Source organism: Amphiprion ocellaris, chromosome 6, assembly GCF_022539595.1.
Source record: "Amphiprion ocellaris isolate individual 3 ecotype Okinawa chromosome 6, ASM2253959v1, whole genome shotgun sequence".
Lineage (NCBI taxonomy): Eukaryota > Metazoa > Chordata > Actinopteri > Pomacentridae > Amphiprion > Amphiprion ocellaris.
The window spans coordinates 35,174,455-35,201,446 of record NC_072771.1 but is presented as its reverse complement, the minus strand read 5'-3'; the positions used below and the strand labels follow the sequence as shown (position 1 = coordinate 35,201,446).

At 38.4% G+C, this 26,992-nt stretch overlaps 1 protein-coding gene across 3 annotated transcripts in view; it reads right to left on the bottom strand.

Moving 5' to 3' along the window:
- Positions 1-26,992, bottom strand: part of LOC111580400 (metal transporter CNNM4) — a 63,276-nt gene that overhangs the window by 24,517 nt on the left and 11,767 nt on the right. For all 3 annotated transcript variants that reach the window (XM_035956278.2, XM_055011355.1, XM_023288130.3), the window contains exons 2-4: positions 15,445-15,588; positions 14,341-14,475; positions 11,038-11,207 (exon numbers count right to left, since the gene is read on the bottom strand). In XM_035956278.2, coding sequence (XP_035812171.1) covers positions 11,038-11,207; positions 14,341-14,475; positions 15,445-15,588 — 449 coding nt within the window. The remainder of the gene's footprint in view (positions 1-11,037; positions 11,208-14,340; positions 14,476-15,444; positions 15,589-26,992) is intronic.

The window sequence follows — 26,992 nt, the reverse complement described above, 5'->3', positions numbered from 1 at the left end:
GGTCTTGGCCAAAGTTCAGCTCGTCATGAGTCATCAACAACGTGAGCGGGAACTCGGTGTCCCTGCTGCAGCGTCTATCCATCAAACTACTCACACACAAGACGCTGATGTATGGCGATTTAAAACAAAAAGGTGTGGCCTTGAGCCATCACTTATTCTGTCTTCTGCCTTTGAGGAGGGCTTCAGTAATAAAACAAAAATGAAAAAATTCAAGGTTGGTGAAGGCAGAAAACAGAACTGGAAAAAGGTGGAGTTAAAGTATTAGAGTTGAAACTTCAAGGCATTAAGAGGGAAAGGAGGGCAGCTTGTTTTAGACTTGAAATCAGACCCGGAGGTCAATAAAGTAACATTTTGCGAACCTGAGAGGAGGAATGACAGTTCAAAACCCTCATATGATGCTTATGTAAAGTATAATTCTGATTTATGACAACTTAGGTCACTATTTCTACAGTTTTAGTCATTGTTTCTCTCAGTCACAATAATAATTTAGTCACCTGATAGAGTATAATAACAGACATGTAGGAATAAGGTGCAATGCCATAATGAAGTCTGAAGTATAAAATGATCAGTTTTTAAACTGCACTGTAAATGAGAATTTTTTTTAAAAAAGAGGTGAAAATCTAGCAGAGAGGGTACCAAAAAAACAGCTAAGTAATGATCCACTGAAATAACATTCAAAAACTGTAAAAATGGTGGAAAAAACTGCAAATATCAGTAAAATATTGATATTTTTAGCAGAAAATAGTGCAATTTTATAGTCTAGTCTAGTATTTATTAAAGAATTAACTACTGTTTGTAAAAATTGTGATTTCTGATGTGGACATTATTTACGGTTTTGCTGCTTTTTTACTTTCACAGTCTGTGATTTTGTGCCATTTCACAACCTGTAACACAACTGAAAATTTGTAAAATAGTTGTGAAAAACATCCAACATTTCTGAATCTTTATTATAAATCATTTTTATTTTTCAAATAAAATATCTGTAAAATAATATTTTCTCTACTTTAAATGCATGATTAAAACAGTTTAATTTCACGGTCACTCATTGTACAAGGAAAAATGATCGTTTATAAAAAATGTAGATTTCAAATGAAGACATTTACAGCTTTGGTGAGTTTTTTTTTAAAGTTAACATATAAATTAATCTGTTTTTGTGTATGCTTTTACAAGTTTTGAATCTGTCTTTTAACAAAACAAGGAAAATCTGTAAAATAACAGTTTTTAAAAACTTATTCACACATTTTTTGTTTCAAATAATAGCAAAAATAAGTTTTTCTTTTAAATAGCTACCTGTAAGCAGCTACCTGTAAAATAACATTATTGCTGTGAGCAAAAATTGTAAGAGAGCAACTTACCGCTTAAACGCATCTTTTTCATGTGTACATTATGCACAGTTTGGCCTGTTTTTGTGCAGTTAACAGTACAAATCATTATCGTTTTTCCTGTGATGCTACTATCTATTATGTGTATTTTAACAGAACTGAGAAACAAGAGAGGACAGTTTGTAAAAGTGTTAAAAATGAGCCATCTGGTTGCGAAACAAGGAAGCATCAACCAGGAAAACTCTCATGCAAGTAGGTATGATGAGAGTATTGCAACAGCTCTAAGTGCAGGTAAAGGTCATTCAGTGTGTGGAGTCAGAATGACTGGAAAATACAGTTCAGAGGCACGACGAGGCTTTATGGACCCACACTGTCTGAGGACGCTGCACAATGTGTGTGCTGCATTTGTGTGTTTGTGTGCAAAGCTGAGATGAAACCCTGCCGAGGTCTGAGGTCGCAGGTTTGTTAATAACTTATAGCAAAGCGAGCAGGGGGTGAAACACACACACACACACACACACACACACACACACACACACCTCTTGGCAGTGTGTAAGCGAGACAAAGACTGCGGTTGTGTGTTTGTATCTGTGTGGTTCTGAGTGTGTGTCCTACCAGTGTCGAGTATTTAGTGGTTTGTGACCATGTGTTTGTCATAAAATGAACCGCTAATGTCAAAATGAACAGTTTCCTCAATCGGTTTCTTGCAAAGTTGCTGACTCACTTACACTGTGACACACACACAAGCACACACACAATGACAAACACACACACGCATTTCTGCAGTGTGTAACAGTGTGAGTCAGTGTCACCGTACAACTAGCTAAACCCTGCCTGACTCTCAAGTGTTGATGGCATGAGGTCACACACACACACACACACAGCAGACACACAAACACACACACACACACACACACACAATCATGCACAGATACACACACACACACACACACACACACACACACACACACACACACACACACACACACACACACACACACACACACACACACACACACACACACACACACACACACACACACACTGGAGCTGCCTCCTTTTAAGTCCAGGAATATTTCTTATTCTCACAGGACGCCATTTTTCCAGCTCTTGTTCACAACAGGAAGAGCTGCCGTCAAATGATGCTCTGACGTAATTATCCTGGAATGTACTGTATTAAAACAACAGTGTTTATGTGACAAACACACAGAAAATTAATTAGCGACAGTGTTGATAATGACTACCATTTGTCTCCAGTTTCTTAAAGGTGGATTATAAATTTAGAGGTTTTCGTCACACAAAATTTCAGACATATTTTCGTCTTTGTTGTTTGTGAAACTAAAATACAACCGGTCTTGACAAAAAAAGTCCTGCACAACACCAAACAGCTGTTAACACTTGTTACTCACTGTGGGTTCGTTTTTCACTGTAATATAAAGTCCTGCACCTCTATGGAAACAGCACAGCTATAGCTAGAAGTAGAGAGAACTCACAAATGTATTTTGTGATATATGACACAGTGGCAGTGCCATAAATCAAAAGAAGGGTAAAATTTCTATAATTATGCATTTTTAAACATTTTTCCAAAGTGCCCACTAGTGTTACAATACTGGAAAAAACAGTGTCTCTGCATACTACAGATATTTTTTACTACTTGCATTTTACATGTGTTCCTATGCTTGTTTTCTGTCTGTTCTGTTTAAACACTGCCTGCAGTTCATCCCAGTTCAGCTGAGCTACTCTCAGATGTAAAGTCGCTTTGGACAAAAGCGTCGGCTAAATTAAATTATAGAATTGTAGAAAGTCATTGAATTTTCATCACGTCTGCTGGTTGTAGCTGAGTCACTAATGGCTTCACAACTGTGACAAAGAGCACAAAATGTTTTGTATTTTGCAGACTAAGCTTATATTGGTTTATATTTGGCAGTTTTTTTTAAATGAAACCTGTAGAATAAAGTGATTTTAAGCTTTTAAAGAAAACTTTGTTTTTTACAGTTCAAGATTCAGTTCAGATTTCAGGCCGAATGGCAAGTCATAAATGATGAGTTCCAAAATCTGACAAATCGTCCTGTTTTACAGTTTCTAGCACTGATAAAAGATGTACTTCTGGTGGTTTTCCTGGAGACAACACCCTTTTTAAACTGCTGCAAGTTTTAGAGCAGCTGAACACTGAAATTAATCTATTTCCTGCAGCAGGGTAACATGCTTTACAGTATTTTCATTGGGCCTTAATTTCTATTCTTGACTGATCTGCACTTTTAAACTTTATTCTTATTTTTATTTATTATTATTTTATTTTTTCTGTTAAAAAATTTTTCCACCCTTGTATATATTGTAAATAAAGCTGCTGTAACAATGTAAATTTCCCCTGGAGTGGGGAGAAATAAAGTACTTTATCTTTATCTTATCTTATCTTATCTACAGTATCTGGTAAATACAGTAGCCTTGACAAACAGAAAGCTCACAAAAACATACAAATACGGCAAAAATGACACAAAACAGTCCCAAAAAAGGACTGACCAAGGCTTTTAAGTCACTGCTGTGAAAATACTAGCGCCCTCCTATCCCAGTGCATTTCCTGTTTATGACATAAAAGAAATAAACTTCTAAAAATGTGCACAAGATTTTTCTTCAAAAGGACATTATCAGAACATTTCCGGAGGCTGAATGCGCCCCGTGAACACAAGAGAAATCTAGCTGTGCCTGTGTAGAGCGACTGTTTTATGAGAATCACAGAGCATCTTTATAGATGGATGAATCACTCTGGTCATAAACAAACAGCCCGTCTGCTGACACTGAAGATCACTACCAGGGAAACACACTCACACACAAATCATACACTATAAAAGGAGTGGAACAAGAACGCTGAATTATCTGCATCTGAAGTTTTGCTCATGAGTCGACCAGATTCCAACAAATCAAGTGTAGACACACAGAATAGAATATAAACAAGCATGTAAATATGGACACACACAGTCAAACAGTCTGGAGTTTCTGAAAAATAGTTTCCAGGCTGATGCAGCAGAGATGTCACTGAATGCCTGCATTACCCACAATGCCACCAGTTTGGTCTGAGATTAAGGTATCTTTTATATGTTATCCACATAATTTAATTTTTATTCAGGCAGATGATCAGATTTCACACAGCTCCGTCTGGAGACACAAAACCCTGCTTACTAATTTTCTCACATATTCACTAGTGTTGCTCAAAACCTGCAAACAGGCTTTAACGTGTAAAATTGGCAGCTTTAATTTGCTCCATTCAGCTAATGTTACTGCACAAACCTACTGCTGATACTGAGCAGGTATGTTGCCCTTTTTAAATATGTGGAGTGAAACCAATGTTTTTGCTACTTTTGGCATTTGAATTAGAGTCCAAAGCACGGTGTTTAGTTTTCATTCCACAATATTAAAATGGAAAAGTAGCATACACTAACCAGCCAAAACATTAAAATCACTGATAAGGGAAGTGAATAACACTGATAACTTCATTAAAATGACATCTGTCAAGGTTTGGGATGTATTAGGCAGCAAGTAAGCATTCAGATCTTGAAGTTGATTTGTTGGAAGTGGGAAAAACAGGACTGAAGTGTGACTGATATGGTACGTGTCCACCTGATGCGTTTTTCCCGCATGTAAACGCGCCGCATCTGAAAATCGTCCGCTTGGTGGGCGTGTACTTGAGGCCAGTATGCAGTGTTCAACCCCTGCCAACCCTCTTCTTCAACTACCCTGACCGCCCCTGACTGGACAACACATCGACTCAGGAGCTGTCTGCTCCTGGATTTCAAGCCCGACCAACATTGCGGCTCGGTCGCAAATTCTCTCTTTTATTATAAAAACAGTTGAGCGAAAAGAATTTCTGAAAGCATTTGAGGTAAGAAATAAGCTGCTGAATTTGTCCTTGTTTTAGTGCACCAACAGCTTATTTATACGTTTGACGAAAGTTTGGCGATGCGTCGGACCACTGCACGCCGCATCGAATTTGCATAAAGTAGAAGTTGAGTCTACTTTATGCAAATGAGCCGCACACATTCAATGACCTTTAAAAACTTGTAATATCTCAGAAAGTGTAGAAGCACAAACAAAAATAATAACAGCACAAATCAGCACAAAAAAAGTAGACCAGTCTGGTTCATTTTGGAGCAAGCTGGGGGGATGATGACCTCTGAATGACCTAAAAAATAATCTTTAATATCTCAAAAACTAGCAACACCAAGGAAAATTTTAACAGCACAAATCAGCACAAACAAAGCACTAACCAGCCTGTTTGCTTGGATTTTTTATGTGGGTGGGGGAGTCAGCTTCACTAGGCTGCTCAAAACGCACTGCAACCGGACCAGCATGCAACGGCGTCCGGATCAGGTCACATTATGGTACCTGAGCATTTCCAAAACAGCAGATCTTGTGGAATGGTGCTGCTATGCGATGGTGAGTATCTACCACAAGAGGTCCAAGAAAGAAACCCAGCTAAATGGTCATGGATGGCTGTCTAAGGCCGGCCGGTGTGGTCCGATGTCACAGCAGGCCGTAGCACAAGTTGCTAAACCCTTTAAAGGCTAATTTCATACTTTCTGCGTCTGTCTAGTAAGTAAACGCGCACTCCACTCTGTTCATACAACAGAACCATGCAAGTCTGTGCATACGGTTGCATTGCCCTCGTGTTAAACACAGAAAACAACCATTTGGATTGACTGAACTGAAGCACAGTATCAGTGAAATTTCCTGAGATGTGTCGAGCTCAGTCGGCAGATACAGCATGGGATATCTGGAGATTTTAGGACTTCTCACAGTTTACAGGTTCTGTTGATAGAAAGCATGTTAAAATCAAAGCACCTTCAAAATCTGGCAGCCAAACTCTGTCAATAATGAAATATAAAGGTACAGATAGCTGAGAATCTCCTTATACAGATTCTACTCATACCAAACATGTCAGTGTGCAAACAGTCACAAATTTAGGTTTTGGTTAAATACAATATTTTAATCAATAAGCTGTGGTTGAACATCCAATATAATAAATGTCCAATTAAATCAGCATCTTAAATCATTCTCATTCCTCTTTCTCCTTCTGTTTCCAAAAAAACGCAAGAGAATAATTTGTTTACAGAACAAATACAAGCAGCAATTTTCACACACACATGCTACTCCAAAACTCTTTCGGTGAACCTGAAATCAATAATTCACTGAGTCATCTGCAGTGTGTCTGTGATTGCTGTGATAAAATATTTACCAGCACAGGAACTAATGAAAATAGTCCGTCAGAAATCCACGTTAGGCAGGAAACTACCCTCAAAGGTGGTTTTTAAAGTTGTCCACAACTTTAAATATAACCTTGTTTTAGCTGATATTGACATTACTAGAGATGTTTTACCAGAAAGAAAAGCTTAACAGTATTTCTGAGTGAAGACAGAACACATGAGTTGAGAAATATTGCTTCATCTGCCACTTTTACATTTAAAAGTCACCATGCAGAACTATTTACAACTACAGGCTCCGGTTCTATCTCTCTCACTGCAGAAAGCAAAGGTGGAAAATTCTTTCTCTGGAACGCTGACACTAAATGCCGCCGCCTTCAAAAAGGTTTCAGGGGATTATTCCTCGTGTGGGGTCCACAACAGCCTCGATATCCGGCCTCCCACCGGGAAAATCTCTCCAAGGAGAGCAGTGGAGAGAAAGCCGAAATAGATCTGTGGATTATTGGACCCGGCTAATGACTGTTTGAGGACAATGATGTAACCGAGGTGTGGGAAATAAATGTGTGTGAAAGAGTGAGATTAAGACAATGAAGTGTAATTTTCCCATCCTCTGGGATCTGAGCGCACGTGTACATGTACACAGAGCAGACACGAAGCAGCGATAGTGACTTTTTATGCATTTACGGTGTCTGAACATGCAGAGGGAGGCAGAGATTCTCAGGTTGAAGTGGGTGTGTGTTTGTTTGTGTTTGGGATTAGTGTATTGACAGCTGACTGACAGCAGGACAGTATGTGATGTAATGGATGGATCAATTAATGCAGAGCAGCACCAGAAACACAGCACTCATCATCAACTCACCATCAACGTCTTACTCAGGTCACAGCTGTCAGAAACCTCCTAAATTACTAATTGAAGAAGATTATAAATCATTATTTCCATTTTTAATGAAGATAAACAAGAAAATGGCAATATATTCCTGGTAATTGTTAAAGAGCACGATGGCAACCTTTTGGTGCAAATTAATTCGGTGCAATTTACTGGTTCAAATCTAATCTGTTTTTGGGTGAAAAAGATAAAAATCTATATTTCACTAACAGTGTTGTATTTGTTTAACATGATAGCAGTCATCTGGGCCATGACCCAATCTTTTACATTCATTTTAGGAGCTGAAACAATTAAGAGGTTATTTGAATTAACCCCTGAACTCCTAATACTATTAGCAGGTTTGAAATAAAGGCCATCTTTTAAACTAATCAACAGAAATTACACCATTTATCAGAGCCTGAGACAGTAAAAACAAGAAGGATTGTTAAGATTTTCAACTTTCTGAATTCCTCCCTGAAGTGACATTTTAGTAACAGCTGTTGCATGAAGCACAGCACTACAGATTTTGAGTCACCAGGTGAAGAGGTGGAAAGTGAAAAGAGTTTAGATGAAGTAACTTTAACCTCCAACCAGTCTGGCACTGAACCAAAACTTTCTCTGTAAACCTTCAAAGAGGCTGACTAATCTCCTTGCAGAGTTGATGAACTGCAGGATTTCGTGGCTCAGTCTGACTTCCAAACCGTTTATTTATAACCTTTATTTACACTTGGAAAGACACACTGAGGAACAAGAGCTCTCTTATACAAATGTGCCTGGCTTCCAACGTTCAAATGCATGAAAATAAATAAAGTAGCTGCTAAAAGAACAATAACAACTTATTTAACAAACAATAACAAGAGTAATTAGATCATTTCAATAAGAATGCAATATAACAAGTAGGCGAATCTGATCCGTGTGTCAAGAATTTCTGCACCAAACATCCACAGCTAAGATTATTGAGTCCATAATGAGGCCTATTTAGAGACTAATTTTAAGCTTTAGCATCTGTCGTAGATAATCCCACAAGATCGGAGAAGCATATCTGAAAGCAGACTTTCTAAATGGAACCTATAACCTGCCAAAATGTTTGGTATAAACCAGATCTCCGGGTGAGAAATGAGGACAAGTAAATTGATAAAAGAGAAATTAAAAGGCCTGTCAACCTTTATACAAACACAGGAACGAAGGATCTCCTGTTATAAAAACATAAAAACTAAGACAATGTTCTCATCTTTTCTTCACTGCCTGGCTTTAACTTCTCTCAACACTATAAATGAAAATATATCTTTCAATTTAATCTTGACAATTACAATGTTTGTCAAATCACCACTTCCTGAAAGAAGCATTTGGAAGCTTTAGTGAATTTCCCTCATAAATTAAAGGTAAAGTCGGTGATTCGAATCCAATATATCAAATTCAGTGAGCATCTCCACTTGCTGTCCATTCAGCGTGCGTGCTGGGAAAAAAAATCTGGCGATCGTAAATGGGAAAAATGGGAAATTAAAGTGCCCAGCGTGTTCTGTCTGTAGTTTAATAAAACAGGAAAAATCATTATTAACAGTTGAAAAATGATTTAAAATTTTAGATCCTATTATAAATATATATTTTACTTTCAAATGACTACAAATATCTGTAAAATAAGAATTTTTTTTGCTAATTTAAATTCATTTTGTGGTCAAACACTGTAAAAGAATGAATTACTATCTCTAAAGATACAGACTTTAAAGTGGACGGTATTTACTTTTTTATACTTTAAAAATAGTATTTTTTTCTGTAATTTTACTAGCTATTATCTGTAATTTAACAAAACAAGGAAAATCTATAGAACAGCACACTAAAAATATTTAAGTGCTATTTATTTTCAAGTGAGGGCAAAAATCTGAAAAAAAATACATTTTTTGATGATTTGATTAGAGTAAAAACATTGTGCATTTTTATAGTCAAACACTGTTAAAGCATGAATTACTACTTCTAAAAATACATATATTTGATGTGGGCAATATTTACTTTACTAACATTAAAAGTTTTCTTTTCAAAATAATTTTTACTGTGCATCTTAAAGAACTGACACACAATTGTGCACAATACATGACCACATAAAGCTGGGAGTCAAGAAATACAAGCAGGATGCAAACGATCATGTCAAATGCATTACCGATAAAGGAAAAACGCAATCATACCGATCTGTGCAGAACCAGAAAAAAGGCAACAAAAACAATTCTTAGGGTTTCAAGAACCCCTTTTAGATATTTCTGTTTTTGTTGAGTAGCTCGTGTTAAGTGACTCGACTTAATTTTGAGTGCTGTGAACACACAAACCGAACGCAAGCCAAAGCAAAGACTAACACTCGTTGCTTTATCAACTGTGTCAGGACTTCTGCAGGGTGAACGCTGTGCACGACGCCTACCACCATCTGTCACAAGCTGCAGCTTAGAGACGCATTTAACAACAAGACATGTCACTCAGCAGTGAGGATAAGTTGACAGGGGGAGAGAAGAAGGAAAGGAGGAGGAGGAGATGAGGGCAAAAGAAAGAGAAGAAGAAGAGTCTGCAGAAGGTCGGTCTCACAATATAAGATGCACACTTCACATTCAGGCTGAATCAACAGGAGAATGACATTTAGAGGGCAGACAGTCTATAAAAAGTTACCTGATGACATTTCATGCCCACATTCGGGTCTGATAAATTGCTAATATACTCAGTGAAGTTCAACCCCTCTTTAACTGAGAGATAAAAATCGAAACTTTAAGATCACATGGATGAGAAATCAAGCGATCATTAATAATGCATGTTTCCATAACAACATACGATCAAAATCTCCAGATCGGCTACCAAACAGAGCTTGTGCTACGTCTGTTTGACCAGCTGCTGTTTCCAAGATGAAGAATGAATTTTGATACCAAAACAAGGTAGAATCCATGACAGTGGCTGCATCATGTTTTGAACGCTGTACTAATAAATGTAGTTTTACAAGTTAGACTGTGCAGGAGTCTGTTAGAACCTGTTGGATAAAGAGAAACCTATTAGGTGAGATGTAGACGTAGAAACTTCCAGGTTATCTCAAGAAGTCAACTTATGATCAGTGGAGCTGATGATCAAACCCATATTTAGCAGTTATCCGATTACTGATATTGCTGATTCTCTATAAAATAAATACATTTTAAAACGCGCTGCTCTATCTATAGTCATTCAGTTGTGTTGAGCGGTGCCCTGCCCACAGCACAATCTGATTGGCTGCATTTTTTGAGTAGAAGCTTAAGAATAATAGATGACAAAAGCTCTCTTTTAATCAAACACATATAAAACACAAATTAACAATCATTTCAATAAACTTTTGTGTTGCAATTTGGGTCATTCTAAATTTAGATATTAAGAGGTTTGATTTTACTGCACAAGTTGATCAATATTGGCCCTGACCAATTATTTTTATTATTTCCTTTGGTTACGAGTTGCTTCCTAAACAAAAAAACAAACAAATGACTATTCAGCTGCAACTCTTGACATTTTCTGAGTTTAGAAGTCTGTGTGGATGTATGAAGACACAAAAGAAATCCACTACCATAGCAGTGTCTACCACTCTGGATCTGCATTCAGACAAACTGCTTCACTAAAACTGAAGCAACGAGCAGTTGTAGACCGAAGCCATGCTGTGTACCTGCAGGATGAGGATGAAGTAGTCGACAGGTTTCCCCCTCTGGTAGACGTAGTGGTGGAGCGAGCGCTTGTCGCTGTCGTTGAACTTGATCTCCTGGATCACGTCAGGATGCCGCAGGATTCGCAGCAGCACCTTGTCTGAGATCTGAGATGGGCTGAACAAGCTCACCTCTGCAGGAAGAGAACAGAAAGCAACAGAGACATTTCACACACTTTTCTTTAAGGAGACCTAAAGCCTGTTTGTGGTTTCTTTTTTACTACTCTAATCACTCCAAGTATGTTAGCTGACGTCCAACAGTGACCAAGAACAAGGCCCTGATTAGTCCTTCATGTCATTGTCTGCAGTACAACATGGAATTAAACTGTTACATAAACAGTGCTCCAAGTGCATGTACTCATACAGCAGGTGAGCCTATACTTTACAGTCCAACATGACCCACTAATGACAGCACTGCAAGGGGTGTTTAAGCAGAACTTTATCAGACTGCTCATGTTTTAAGCATGAATTACAATAAATTAGACGTTCTGAATGTGTTCAAATGAAGACGAGCTCTCATCGTACACATGAGAAAAGCTCTACAAAGTAAACTGGGATTACATTCTTTATTTCTATGTCTTAATTTATTTCTGTATCTAGTTTGCACTTTTCCCTTTGCTGTTGTAACACTGCACATGTCCCCATTGTTGGATTAATTAAGGCTTTTCTGTAAAGAAGGATTCTTGTTTTTACCAGCTGTAGTATTTGTGTTCAGTAAAATGCAACAATGCGAGATAAGTTGAGAAGCAGAAAATTAATAAGCACCAAATTTAATAATAAAATAACTGTTTAAACTTGTAGGAAGGTATTTTTTAAGCAGCTGATGGTTTCAGCATGTTAAATATGAAGAGTTGATGCTTTTCTATGTTGTATGTGACAGAAAACTGAATATCCCGAGTTTTGGACTGATGATCAGATACAAACAAGATGTGAGAGCGTCAGCAAGCCTGTGATGGGCATTTATTGCATGTTCTAAGTCTTTAAAGACCAAATAATAAATTAAGGGAATAACTGCCAGTTTAATCAAAAATGAGCAGCCCCGATGTCTATTAGTCTGACAGAAGGTCAGGGCTTTTCTTGCACAAAGGAATTTTTAAGAATTACACATAAATGTAGCAAAACTTAAACTTGAGTTCTTATTGCCTCAAGCGTAATTTCACACCTTTATCAGAAATAATAGGAAAATGATGTCCATCAGATAAAGCATCACAACTCATTGTCTTTACATGTACAGATCAATCATGCTTACTACTGCGTGTAGTCACCCCAAAAGCTTCATTCTGAGTCAGGAAAAACTCCTTTATTAGGTGCACTGTCTATTTATTTCATTTTCGGACACTGTTCCACAGCTTATGCATCTTTAGTTGCTGTAGTTTATATTGGTGAACCTCAGCTAACTGGCCAGTTGGCTGAAGTTGATGGAGAAGAGTGGAATAAAGGTCAAATATCTTTCAAAAATGGGTGAAAAAAAAAACTAAAAACGTTATAACCTCACCACAGACATTTAAATAATAATTTTTCAACATGTTTTGAAACACAATACTAATTCAAGTAACTGCAGCTGCTCTAAGGACTTTTAAGTATTTTTAGTGGACTTTTATATTTCTGTGTGTAAGTGGAGCTTTTCAGCTTTAAAATATGTTTTCTGCACCCACAGTTGTATCTTTTTGTTTGTTTTTTGGTTAACTTGTCATACTTTTACATTTTGTTTGAAGCAGTAAAGAATGAGGAAGAATTCAAGTGGGAGTTGAATTGAAAATGGAAAAAAATGGTCTGAATCTAGTAGCTGTATTTTGATAATCAACTTAGAAACAAAAAACTAAATTAAAAATTCTGGTTCCAGCTAATCTGTTGATTTGCTATTTTTCTTTTATTTAGTAAGTACGGCTATTCTTTGGACTTTTTGAAAGACTGGTTGGACAACAAAATCAGCTGAAGGTGTCAGCGTGGGTTCTATAAATGATAAATAAAGCAATTATTTCTCAAATTGTTCATTGCAACCGTAATATTATCAGCATCATTAACAGAAGTGACAGCGAAACCTGATCCTTCTCGATAACAGCAGCACATTCATAGATGTTGATTAATGCATACTGTTGTAGGAAAAAGAGCTGATGAAATGTATTTGGTTTATGTGGATTTCTCAACCGTTGTAAGTGAAGCTGTCGCAATCACAGCCGCCACAAATGTCTCAGTCCCCACCCAAAGTGAGAACAAAGAAACGGTGCACCCTGCAAACAAAGCTATACGTAACACACAGTGAGAGGTGAGGCATCTATAACCAGCATTACAATCCATCATGTAAACTGCAAACACAAGCCTTTCATTCTAGTTTACATATTAATCCAGCAAGTTCACCCGCTTTTCTCAAAGAACTGTGTGTTGCTCAGATGCAGTGATTTCCTACAAAGTCACACTTTCACAGGCTATGAAATTTAGATTGTTTGATCAGGCTTTGTTCAGCTCTGAACAACTCAAAAGTCTGGTGGAGTTCGATGTTGCAAGACTTTGAACTTATGTACTGAAGCATAACATTATGGTGTAATAATAAACTTGTAATGCCTGACTTTCCCTGTCTGGAACACATGAATCAGAAATACTACAGAAATACCATCTCAGACATCAGAAGGAAAAGGAACGGAGCTGGTAAAAAGTTATTTATGGGAACAAGAGCAAAATAAACAGGAAAACAGTCATGGATGATTCTAAAAATAAAATAGAAATCCAAGTCCTGTGTCATGAATCAAGAAAGAAAACCGACATCCTGAGAAAGAAAACAGAAATACAGTCAGCAGACACTGACGTTATGCCTGCAGAGGCAGATACATACCACAGAGTGTGTGAACGGAGGAAGTGCTACGTCATGCCAGCAGCGGCTAACAGCTTCTGGCAGAGGATATCAGCTAACACGCTAACCAGACAGATTGCAACACGTTCTCAAGAGACTTGCAGCAGTGATGGCATCCAATCTAGTCAGCCAGAGTCTGTGATGTGGTAGGCACAGGCAGGCATACTGCTTGAGTCTTAAATAGATCTTCCAAGTAAATAAAAGAGGCTTAAACATGCATGTATGGACACGACTTTTCTGTCAGATGGCAGGATGAAAGAATCAATCACTTACTGACAGCCAGAGGACAAACATGTTGTGGCTACATAGCAAAGACATATGTTTAAATGTATATTTGGCTTACAGTAAAGTAAGGAGCTCCTTGCTATGTAAAAATAATGTTGTGATGAGTCACTGTGCATGCTTATATCAGTCCCCACCTGTAGCCAGGAAGCGATGGGCAGCCAGCAGCAGCTGAGGAGAGATCTTCACTTTTGATTCACTCTCGTGTTTGAAGGCAGAGAAGTCTCTCTTGTTCTTATTGGGCGCCACCTTTTTCCTGGTGCGGTTATCGGCTGAGCAGCAGCAAACACAGCAGAAAAACATAATCATTAATAAACTTCAACTCAGATTAAAGTTCAAAAAGGTCAAAGCAGTTAACAGAGTGAGGTAATACTGCACAGAAACTTTAAAGCAGGTTTGTAAAAGAGTCACTTGTTGCTTAATCCTCTAAACCAAAAAACCCTCCAGCGGGTTAGAAAGGCATTAAAAAACAAATAAATCTACAGCCAGAAACTATAAAAACAGAAGAAATCTTTTGACAGAACTTGAGTGTTTCATCTGTGATGTGCCAGTTGGACGAAAACCTTTAACAAATCTGAGTTTAAAATCGTGATAATTCATTTGAATCACTTTATTCTGGATTTCATTTAAAAAATGCTTTAAAAAAACGTTGGTTCTTACCAGATTCTATAAAAAACAAAAAACTCTACATCATGGTGCAATCGAGAATCCACAAAAATACTTTTCAGTTGAACTGCAGGCTGTGTTTACGTGGAGCAAATAGGAGACAAGTATGGCAACAAACACCTACAGCATGGCGGCCAATCATTTTACTAGTTTTTGTATCACCTATGGGCTCAAAAATGCTGTACTAGTGAAATAAATAATCAAAGAAATGTAACTTACATTTTTTCTTTTTTACGATTTATGGCATTATACCTTAGTAATACTGCATAAAAGAAATGTTTTATTTGTCTCTACTTCTAGTCAAGGTTGTGCTGTTTCCATAGAGGCGCAAAACTTGAAAAATGAGCCCAGTGAGTAAAAATGTGACAGGAGAAAAAAATGCTTCAGGTTTAGAGGGTTAACACAAACTGATACAAAAGTCTGAACACCTCAAGTAGTCTATTTACATTCATCTCAAAGAGAACAATAATACTTTCGATATGAATAATAAAGTAATTAAAAAACTATAATCGTGATGATAGTAAACATCAGCTTGCCAGCTAGTTAAGTGATAAAACACAATAAGACAAACTTACTGTAAAGGTCTGATTCATCCAGAATCTCTGATTTAATTATTTCTTCGATTACGTCCTCCAGAGTGACCAACCCCAGGACTTCGTAGAAAGGATCTCCCTCCCCCTCGTTGTTCACCTTCTGCACAATTGCCAGGTGGGATTTTCCTTAGTGGGACAAAGAGAGTTTGGTTACCAATCCATGTCTTCCTCAAAGCCTTTCAGTGAAGAATACAAGAAGCAGGGTTAAAGATGATTATTCTCCTAGATGTCAGAGTCCAGACGATGTACATTAACCACCAGAACAGTAAAATAAAGTAAGAAATTCAGATCAGCATCTCAATTCAAACGTATCATATACACATACACTACCGCTCAAAAGTTTGAGGTCACTTAGAAATGACCTTATTATAGTTTTTTTTTTCAATGAAGATAACATTAAATGAATGATAAATACAGTGTAGACATTGTTAATGTGGTAAATGACTATTCTAGCTGGAAACAGCTGATTTTTAATGGAATATCTCCATAGAGGTACAGAGGAACATTTCCAGCAACCATCACTCCTGTGTTCTAATGCTACATTGTGTTAGCTAATGGTGTTGAAAGGCTCATTGATGATTAGAAAACCCTTGTGCAATTATATTACCAAATGAATAAAAGTGCGAGTTTTCAAGAATTGCGATTACTGATTTTTGGTTAACGATCTGTTGTCAGTTCTTTTCTTCAGAGTAGCTGATGCTAGAAATGGCCACTAATAAAATTTACAGCAGATGGAAAACTGGACAGTTTGTGCGATAATCCAAAAGTTCAACAAAACACAGCAACACAAAAGGCAAGAAAACACAAGAATGATGTTGAAATAATCAGAGGAAAGATAAAACTTCAACCTTTCTACATTAATTAAAAACAGAGCAATTCCTTTCCTTCATTTTCCATTTTTCCTTCATACAGAACTTTGGTCTCAAACACTGCAGATGTGCTGTTGCTCTCTGTTTCAAACCAAAAAAATGTTGGCTGTAACTATCTATAAAGGTCTTTCAAAACCACAAAACAGGAAACACCCTGCTGAGTATTTACTATTTATTTGTGATTTATGAGAAAAAGAGACATTCCAGTCTGTTCATTTTATATGTAAGCAGCTTCTTAAATGCTGTATCCCAAAAAAAAGTAAAATGTCACAATATGTGTAAATATCACCATATACATGGTGCATGATATACAACTTTGCTGGGTTCAAAACCTTCACAAAGAGTTTTGCAAATATTATACGTGATGCATTCAGCTGCATTTGGTAAACCATAGCAACACATACAATACTTGGTGAAAATTCAACTAAAGTTAATTCAGTTTTAATTGGATAAATAATATAAGCTTTAATGTCATTCGGTTTGTTCGTCCTCTGCTTGTATGAAGGTGCTAAAGAAAGAGATCTCTTCCTGTCCTTTCAGTTATCAGCTCAACTGTACCTGGACTTTGTGGACTTTAGGTTTGAGACTCTGGACACTAACCTCAAACTCTCTCTATATGGTTGACTTTGGAAAATCTGAACACTCTAGAACTTCAGATCAAACTCAGGACGCTCTGGACTTTGATCTTCAGCTCCAGACTGGACTCTCTGGTCTTACCACTTCAGGATCCACGCCGCAAATTCACAACATATGTCATCTAACAGCACTTTACATAGTAAGGTAAAGACCTTATGAATTTTAAACAGAGTAGAGAACCCAAGAATCTAAAGTTGCCCTTGGATTTCCTATGAGTAAAATGTCAGTAACAGTAGGAAGGAACCTAAACACTCCACTAAAATAGAGAGGGAACAAAAAACCTCCGACAGAACCAGGCTCAGGGAAGGCGGTCATCTGCCTCGATCAGTTGGGGTGAGAAATCCAATTCAACCATTTTAATTTCGTTAAGATCCAATGTCGTTGGTATTTTAACATGTATTATTATGTATGCATATTTATATGTACCACTTCCTGCCTCAGATTGGTGCATGTCATCCTGATTATTCCTCCTCCATCCTGGCTGATTGGACCTTTACCTTCGTTATACCTGGGCATAAATGCGCAGTCCTGGCTGCTGTGATTGAATGTGAGCAGTGCACCTCTTTTGTGGCTCTTCATAATTTTCTAACACTTGCTAACAGCCTTGTGTTTCTTTGTATCTGCTAGCTGGTGGTTATTCGTTATCTTTGTGTATTTTGTAATTTCTTACTGCTGTATATTTGTTGTCTTTGTGTACTCTGGAACCACTTACTGGTTACCCAGGTTCTTTGTGTGTTCTGGACCTGTTTAATAGTGGGTACTTGTTGTCTTTTGTCTGTTCTGTATCCACTTAAAACCTGTTACTTATATCTTTGTGTTATCTAAGATTTGTTGTACTGAGGCACTTGTTCTGCCTGAAATTGGACCGGGTTCAGCTGATTTCACAGACCTGTACACGTCAGTAATTTTTTGTGAGCTACTATCAGGCGTTGCTGCCTTTCTATTTTAGTCTAAATTGGGGGTTTAGTCGTTTTCTTTTGTAGTTTGCTTAGCAAGTTGGAACACTGCCAACATTCTTTTGATTCCATATGTTTTATTGCCTGTTTTTTCCCAATTTTTCATCTTTTATCTCTCAATAATGTTACTAAGCACTTTGCTAAACCCTAAAAACATGGTTTTATATTGCTTCCCTGCACCCAAGAAAAGCTGGGTCACAAAAGATTTTAACAAATCATCACAAAATGCCTTTAAATGTTACTATTTTGACACTATCAAGACTGCACACTAAAGCTGTGAAATATGGCTATAGTGTTAAAATAACAAGAAGCACATTTATTTACAACAGCACTGATTCAGTATGTTACTTATGTTGTTATGTCACTGCCACATTAATTCTGATAACTATATGTAATCCTCTGATGTTTCTTTTCCTCTGTAAACAAATAAAGACATGGGTGAAGTAAGACGGTTTGATTTGGCTGCTGGTAAAATGCTGCATAGCACTGAGTCACTACATAAACAGCTGTCAGAGAGATCAAAGCAGTGTGAGGTAATAAAGTGAAAATCTACTGAGGATATCAACACTTGGTCATGTTGGTATGTAATGTAAAAGCTGTCCTCAAGCTCCTTTATGAGCTGTCGCCTAAAAATGCTGCCGCACTTTGATCAGATGATGCCGCAGCGTTGTCTCAGCTTCATTCTACATCTTCATCACAATAAAACCAGCGCAGGATGCGATAAGCCTGAATCTACACGCTTTAGAAGTTCACGCTCATTTAGTCGACTGCATCACGCAATATTATCACTGTTAACTTTTTCTCGGATTCACTTATTGTCAGAAGCTCTGTTTCCATGTAACTGTCAACTGACCTTTGAAAAGGCCACAAAAACTTTTTAAAAGGAAAATGCAAATGAGTTTTGGTTCCATTAACTGCTCTGGAGCAAACAAACTAGCGTCATCAGGAGCTGCAGTATGACTATATGTGACTAAACCAAACAGAGTAGTAGAATCATAAAGTAAAATACTATATTGTTCAGTTCCAGATGACTAAATGTTTTGTTCCCTTGTAGACACTCTGTGATCTATAAGTTGTAATGTTTAAATGATAAACTGAGGCTTAACATCGTTGAAATTGAACTTATTTTTCTTGAGAAATTTCATGTTGTTCATAATGTTGTGTAAAAGACAATTCCTTAAATGTGAACATTTTCAAAACATACTTTTTTTGCACTAAAATAAAAGGAAAAATTGGGAGTTGTGGTTATTAATAGGTTATGATTTTACTGGTCCGGCCCACTTGAGATCAAATTGAGCTGAATGTGGCCCCTGAACTAAAATGAGTTTGTCACCCCTGTTCTAAGTAATCAGCTAATCACTGAGTTACATGTTTGCTACTTCAGAATTTATTCCAGAAACTTGTTTTTATCTCCTACTATGCACATCAACTCCTTCAGAAAGTCAAAAACCACACAAGGAAGTGTCAAAACTTTACTGTGCAAGTTTCTTTCCCCAATTTGCCATTTTCATGACATTTTAACACAATTCTTCAAAGAAAGGGCAGAAAAACATGTTATAGAAACACGGCTAATGTGGTATATTTATGTAAATACTGTTATGTGTTCATCATAAGACAACTATTGCTCATAAACACGTGACAGCACGCTCACATGATTCAGTTTTGTGCATTACAACATGAAATCCCCAAGATCGTGACCAACACTCAAATCATGAAGTACTGCTTTCTGATAACCCCTTGGCTCTAACATTAACCCATCCGCCCACACCCTCCACCTGCACCACAAATAGCCTGTTAATGTGTACAGGTGCTTACAGCTGGATCTGGACTTCGGCCACGAACGTTAGTGTACAACATGGGAACACACACATGCGCACAAAGACACACAAACGCCCTTCTGAACTCTTCAAACGACAGACTCTTCAAAGTGCAGATGGACGCCGGCCCAGCTGCATCGCCGTGTCCAAACAGGAGTCGGCCTCTGAATTATTAAAACACCAACAGAGAGAAGCATCAGAGGATATCAGGGGGTCTGGTCCCCGACTGGATAATTTCCTCGACTCCACCCAGACAAACACATGAAAAACAGCTGGTTTTATAGTGTCACAATCATACGCACACACATGCCATTAAGAGATTAGATTTGAACAGCGGGATGACGATTTGATTCCTAAATATAGGAAGAGCTGTCTTCACGGTCAGTTCAACAACATCTGTTACACCACACTCACATTTCTATTATTTATAGTCATATTCTCACCCAAAACCACAACGATAGACGAGAGGAGAAGAGAACGACAGATCACCGAGGTCCGTCACCGTCTTTGTTTCCAAAATGAAAGCAGCAGATCAATGGGATTTACAAAGAGCTCATATGACCAGCAATTAAACGAACAACAAAGTCTCTAAGTGTTTTTTCTTTGTACGTGCGTGCCCTTGATGCCTGCCTGCATGTCCTGGCAAAGTGGGCGCTGCTGGCACGACGACACAAACACACTCCACATTCTCAGCTTTGACCTTGCTCAGTTTTACTACATGAATAGACTACAGGGACTCTGAGGAATCCATTTCCCACTCAGCCGTCTTTTACCGGGGCGGGGGGGACAACACTAGAGGTCAGGGTGGGAGGATGATGTAACGTGCATTTAGTTTGGACGCTCAAGGCTAGAGAGCAGGCAGCCGGGCTGGACATTCACTGCTGAATGTCAACTTACAAACAGTCCAAACAGTTATTTGAGTGCCAATCGATAACCTTTAATCCAAGGTCATCCATTTTCCAAGTTTGCGAAACTGAATGTTTTTCATTAAATGCACAAACTGTTGCAGCCTCACAGGGTAAAGTGACATTTATGTGGAACTTTTTTGCCTTTACATTGCTATAGCACCCTGGCAGCAGCCTAGATATCAAGAGTAATCTGGGGTTCAGAGTCTAGTTCAAGGACTCTTCTACATGTGGACAAGTTTGGACTTTGAGCTCCTTATTTCACGAGATCTCACATCTTGTGATTCTATGCCGTCCAATATCCAATGTAGGTTAATGTCAGTTACCTGAGCTGACTGCAATTATTGTACGTAATCATTAAAATCAGAAAACAGAAATGTCATATTTTAGTCCATATTTGCATGTCATTTTCTTCCGTTTGCAGTAAAATTTGTTTAACTGGATATCAATGAGCATCTATTGAGATAAACTTCATGGACTGAAGCTGCAAAATCAAACACCACAACAACACTGTAAGAACATTTTGGTTTGAATGCAAATGAAAAAGTAGAGCTGAACAACTTGGAAGAGGTGATTTGTTGGATTTGCAGCAAAAAGGTGGCAGTAAAGGTGTTGGTACCGCTGTTAACAGAGGCTTAATATGAAGAGAAACTGATTATTCAATCACAGCTATTTTAGTGACAATTAATCATCAGCTAATATTTTATGATCATGATGCCATGGATGGAGCTGAGATGATGATGAGCAGGCCACGCCTCCTATCAAATCCCACTGCCTGCGTCGTCATAACTGACTCATGTTTTCATACGCTGTGTTGCTCACCAAGTCACATCACATCAGGGAGGAATGATATATTTCAATGGGACCTCTTTACAGCGTGAGTTTGACAGCGTGGAGAACATTCGTCAGCTGTGTCCCACGGTAAGAAAGCCTCTGAGTGCGTTCATTAACGGAGGGTTGTTCAATCCACACAAGTTCACTGTAGCAACGAAAACAGAGACATCATGTAATGGAAAAGGCAGTGTGTGTGTGTGTGTGTGTGTGTGTGTGTGTGTGTGTGTGTGTGTGTGTGTGTGTGTGTGTGTGTGTGTGTGTGTGTGTGTGTGTGTGTGTGTGTGTGTGTGTGCGTCTCCCTGCAGTGCTGAGTCAATATTTCAGAGGAAGTAGGACCCCAGGGGACACACTTACCCCCAGCTACTAGAGTCACTTGAGAGTCTATTGACACACACACACACACACACACACACACACACACACACACACACACACACACACACACACACACACACACACACACACACACACACACACACACACACTATTAACAGACACACAAAAACACACACCCCTGCAGTCTCCAAGGAAGTTCATCCAAATTCAAGCTGCTTTGTGATTTTAGTGTCTGACCCATGCCATTAGAGGCTGCGGTTTAAAAAAAAAACCTGCTGATTTTCAGACAAGATACGTGTTTGTCACAAAACATGAGATAAGAAAACCAAATCAGTGCAGCACACTCACCTCAGGCTCACACACACACACACACACACACACACCTGTCACTTATCAAACAGTGAATATGAAATGATAGCAGAGGGGTTTTTGGTCAATCCATCCCACTGCCAGTCATCGTTTTACCAGCTGTGAGTCGATGTGACAGTAAACGCCTCTGGTACTCCTTGACTTTGTAAAATGTTTAGACTGGTCACCTCTGAAGTCACTCTTACAGGAATGTCTTTTAGCGTAATAATCCTTCTAATCTCCATTTAGTATTCTGAAAAGCATGTGCAGTTTGAAGCTTTAGACTGAGCTGGAAACTAGAGATGAGAGTCAAAATAAAACCATAAAGTTAAAATGGACTGTTTGTCAGTTGTCAATGTGGGACTTTCATTAAGTCATTAGTTATGTCTTGGGCTGATATTTGTGGACATCATGTTGACAGCAAAGAGTAACACAATCAGGTATAATACTAGTAAGAAACAAAATTTAAAGTTACAGTTGCTTGTCATCTTACAAAGCTCCAAAATGACAAATCTGATCAACGTTTTATGATCACAGCTCCTTGTGAGTAGCAGTGAGGCCTGGGGATGCCACACAATAGTTTTTTGGAGCCCTGGGAGCTAATTTAGTTGGTTAAATATTTGTTACATAATTCCAACTAATGCACTAAATATTTTTCTATAAAAGACCACAATCAATCCGGTTATACAGACACAAAAACACGGACACTTTATTGATTCCCAAGGGAAATTACAATCAGCTTTCTGAAAAGGATCATATTGCATCACACATACTTTAATTTTTGGTATTTTAAGTATAGTTTATGCTACTACTTTTGCACTTTTACTGCAGGACTTTAACTTGTACACATATTTCTACAGTGTGGTATTACTTTCACTTGAGTAGAACAGCAGGCTGCGTTTACACAGATAGGAGACAGGTATAGAAACTAATTTAAAATGTGAGTAGAAAAGTGCCTACAGCATGTAGAGACACCATTGTTTCCAGTAACACCTGTGGGCACTTGGAAAATTATTCTACATGCTAATTCCACATTTTAAAATTTTTTGTAGAATAAAAATATCAAAGAAATTCTACTTTCCAGGACTTTTTCCTTTTTTATGAACTGTGGTGTACTGTACAGAAAAAAAATTGACTTTTAGCCATGATTTACAAAGAGGTAAAAGATTTTATGTAAGTAGTAAAAAAAAAAAATGAGCCCAGAGTGAGGAAAAATGTCACCGGAATTCAGAGGGTTAAAGAGCTGAATTTTTTGCGATTAATCACATGTCAAAATTGTTACGTCCTCATTATTATTACAAGCAGCCTTTTTGCGTTTATTTGCAGCTTGGGAAAAGTAATTTAACACATCTGAGCCTCTTTACAGGAAAGAGCTGAAACGAAACATCTCCAGTCATTTCAAGATAATGAAGGTAGCTGACAAAGAAGGGGACTGATTAAAAAAAATCCAGCCTCCTCTCATTCTGCGTCCTCCAAACAGGGGATTTTGTGTTCAAGGGGGAAAAAAAAAATTAAACAAAGATTTTCTCCAAAACAAAACACGCAGCAAACTGTGAGAGCAGAGGAGAAGAACCTCTGAAAACAGGAACCGAAAAACACATTGACCTTTGTTACAAACACGAAACTTTGCTGAGCTACAGACTGCAGCTTCTCTTTTCTGTACGCAGCACTTCTACAGCATTTACAACCAAACGAACAATAAACCTTCCACACATGAACATTTCAGAGTTCAGCTCTCGATGTGAAGTTGCGGTTTTATGCTAATGGAGCCCCTTCCGCTACCTGTTCGGGTTTTTAACACGTGAGGATTGGCTTTCTGTCCTCACTTTCATATCATCATTAACTGGCATTCCCTGCTCTGAGCTCACACACAGATATTCACAGCAGGTCGGGTGACCTTCCAGTCTGCTTCTCTGCCCTCTGGCTCTTCTGTCACCAGGCTGTGAGCCGGCCTGTTTGTTGACATGAAACATCGGCGACAAAAGGGATGAGGGAGAGAGCGATGAGTCTGTATGGGAAAGGAATGCCACACGCATGCTGCCCACGCACAAAACACAACCGGTCGGCCACAAATCAGCAGCAATGATCGCGGACTCCAAAACATGCTCGCTGTGAGGGGACAAAACAAAACCACGCGGCTGCAAACATCCGCATGCATGCTCATACATACATGTTTGCACAGGTACACGCAGAAAAGCTCGTTGTGTTGGACAGCTCAAGCACTCCTATCCTGTTTTTCCACTTAAACCTGGCCTTGCCTCCACTTAACTCTGACCTGAAGCCACGGTAGATTAGTAAAGTAGTGGCTGAAATGGTTGTTTTGTGTAATGGATTCAATACAGATCCACCTCAGTATTTTCGTGTCGACATCCTCACCACTTTTGGCTGCAGCAGAGGCGGTGAAATGGTAAGGCTCAGGCTGTGTTCAGACTTTCAACATAACTGCATAAAAAGAGAAGATCCAAGCGGGGTGCGTTGGTGTGGACACGCTGCCAAAGATTACGAGTGAGGCAACATGAAATATACACCAACACCGAGTCCAAGTTTGAAGGCTTATCAGACACCAAGACAGTGCACAGCAATCTGTTCAGTTACAACCCTGCAAAGCTATAACAGCAGCAATCATTTGCTTGCATGTCTTCACACTTGAAAGGTAAAAAACGGAGTCAGCACAACACAGCGACATGGTGCAAGCCACCACATTTAATTAGCCAATGCACTGACACTGCACTGAACTGTGTCAAAGTGTTACACTGTTGAAGAATAATAAGTAGCCTATTAAAATACAAACTATGGTATGACTAACTGAATGTTTAAAAAGCAAACTAGAAGTATTTGTCAATTAATCAACAATTTTAGCTAAATTGTTGTGAGAAAATGGCCAAAATGAATTGGTTTCAGCTTTTTCTGAGGTGGCTTTGACTAAGCTGCAATAGTCTTGTCTTGGAACAGCTGATTAGAAGAACTGTCAGTGCAGTTTGTAGAACAAAGAGGTCATCAGTTAATAATCAACAAATTAATTACCAATTAAAACAATAACTGCAGTCACAGAGAGTGAATCTCTGGACGACTGTCAATGTGACTGCAGTCTTTTTATTGCCAATTATAGTTGTAATTTGAATCATAATAATAACTGGACTGAGTACAAAGCGGTCGCGTTAGAAACTGGTAAAATCTGGAGCCGTACAGACTTGAATTTCTTTCTGTTTGTTGTGCAGCATTAATTAGCTAAATTTAATCTAAAGTTCAAACACTCTGTCTAGTTTATACACAGATTAGCCACAACATTAAAGATGACTTATTATGCTTTTTCCTTTTCTTTAGTATACAAAAGTTTTGCTGTGCAGGTAAAAGGTCTGTAAACTTTCTAAACCACCCAACTTACAAGTCTACACAAAAGGTTGTTAGTCTCTCCTACAGAAAACACTGTTCCATACCTGCCTGAACCAGCTCGTTTGAAGTCCAGGCTTTTCTTGCGTTACTTGTCTATGTCATCACACAACACGTTTCCATAGTAGATTGTGTCTAATTTGGTCCTCCAACAATAAATGAGTAGCTTCCTCACAGCCCAAGATTATTCCCCTCTAGAGCCACTTCTACTACAGCCACATCCGATCTGTATTCGTAGATCTGGTCTTACAGTAGACATTACATCACTTTTGTCAGTCCAGCTGACAAATCAGAGCAGACTGAACTTTTATAAAATCGGTTCTTAGTAAGACAGAGTGTTTCAGGCAGACGGTCAGAGGAGGCACTGAAGCAAAGTTCAAGATGTATTTTTGAACATTCGAGCATGTAAACATGTCTGAGAAGAACCCAAAAATAAAGTTATAGACATGTAAACAATCATAATACAGGCTCTTTAAAATGGCTGAAAGGTTAATAATTTCATTACAAATGTTGGAAAATCTTCCTGGCATTCATGTGGATAATACTTTGACTCAAGTCATCCACTTAAACACTAGGTTCATTTGAGATGAACTGCACCCTATGTGGAAAGCAGTCAAGATGGATAGTTTCCACCACCCTTCAGTCAGTACGGAACACTTCAAAAGTACAATGATTCATTGAAATGCTTTCAGACACATGTCAATTTGAACACAACAGGACAGACTATAAAAAATGCACTAGAGGTGGTCTGTGATCTCTGTTCACGGTTCAATCTCCATTTCATATGAACTGATGAATAAATCAGCATTAGATAAAATACAATAGAAAGAAATACAGGACAATATCTTTCATTTCTGATGTATCAGATATTCAGACTGTCAGGGCTGAACTGGGGAACAATCGTGGCGTCCGGTTTCAAAAATTGCACTTGTTTTGATCTCAGGATATTATTGTTGCCGACAACTGCATAACATCAGCACCAGTGTGGATCAAATCAGACAAAAATCTAACCAGTCCGCATTGCTGGTGATCGAATCATCGAAGGTCTTGCTCATCTCCAAGAAGTCTACTACCACCGACTGAACCCACCGCTCTTCTGGAAATGGCAGCAGCCTCCTACAACAGGACAACGCATGCCGCCCCACTGCAAAAACTGCTTAGGAATGGCTCAACAAACACAACAAAGAGCTCTAGGTGTCGGCCAGCCAATAAAATCCTCAGATCACAATCCTGGCATCCACGGGGTTTGCAGAAACAAGGCTGATCCATAAAGGGCCAATGTCACTAACCTGATGCATCGAGGCTACTTACTAGACAGAAGGCTTTATCATTGTGGTTAACTGGTGTACATCTGCAGTTAAGTATATCTAAAAAATCTGTGTGGTAATTGTACAAAACATACCAAATACCAAACTAGCATCACAGTCAGAAATGTCCGG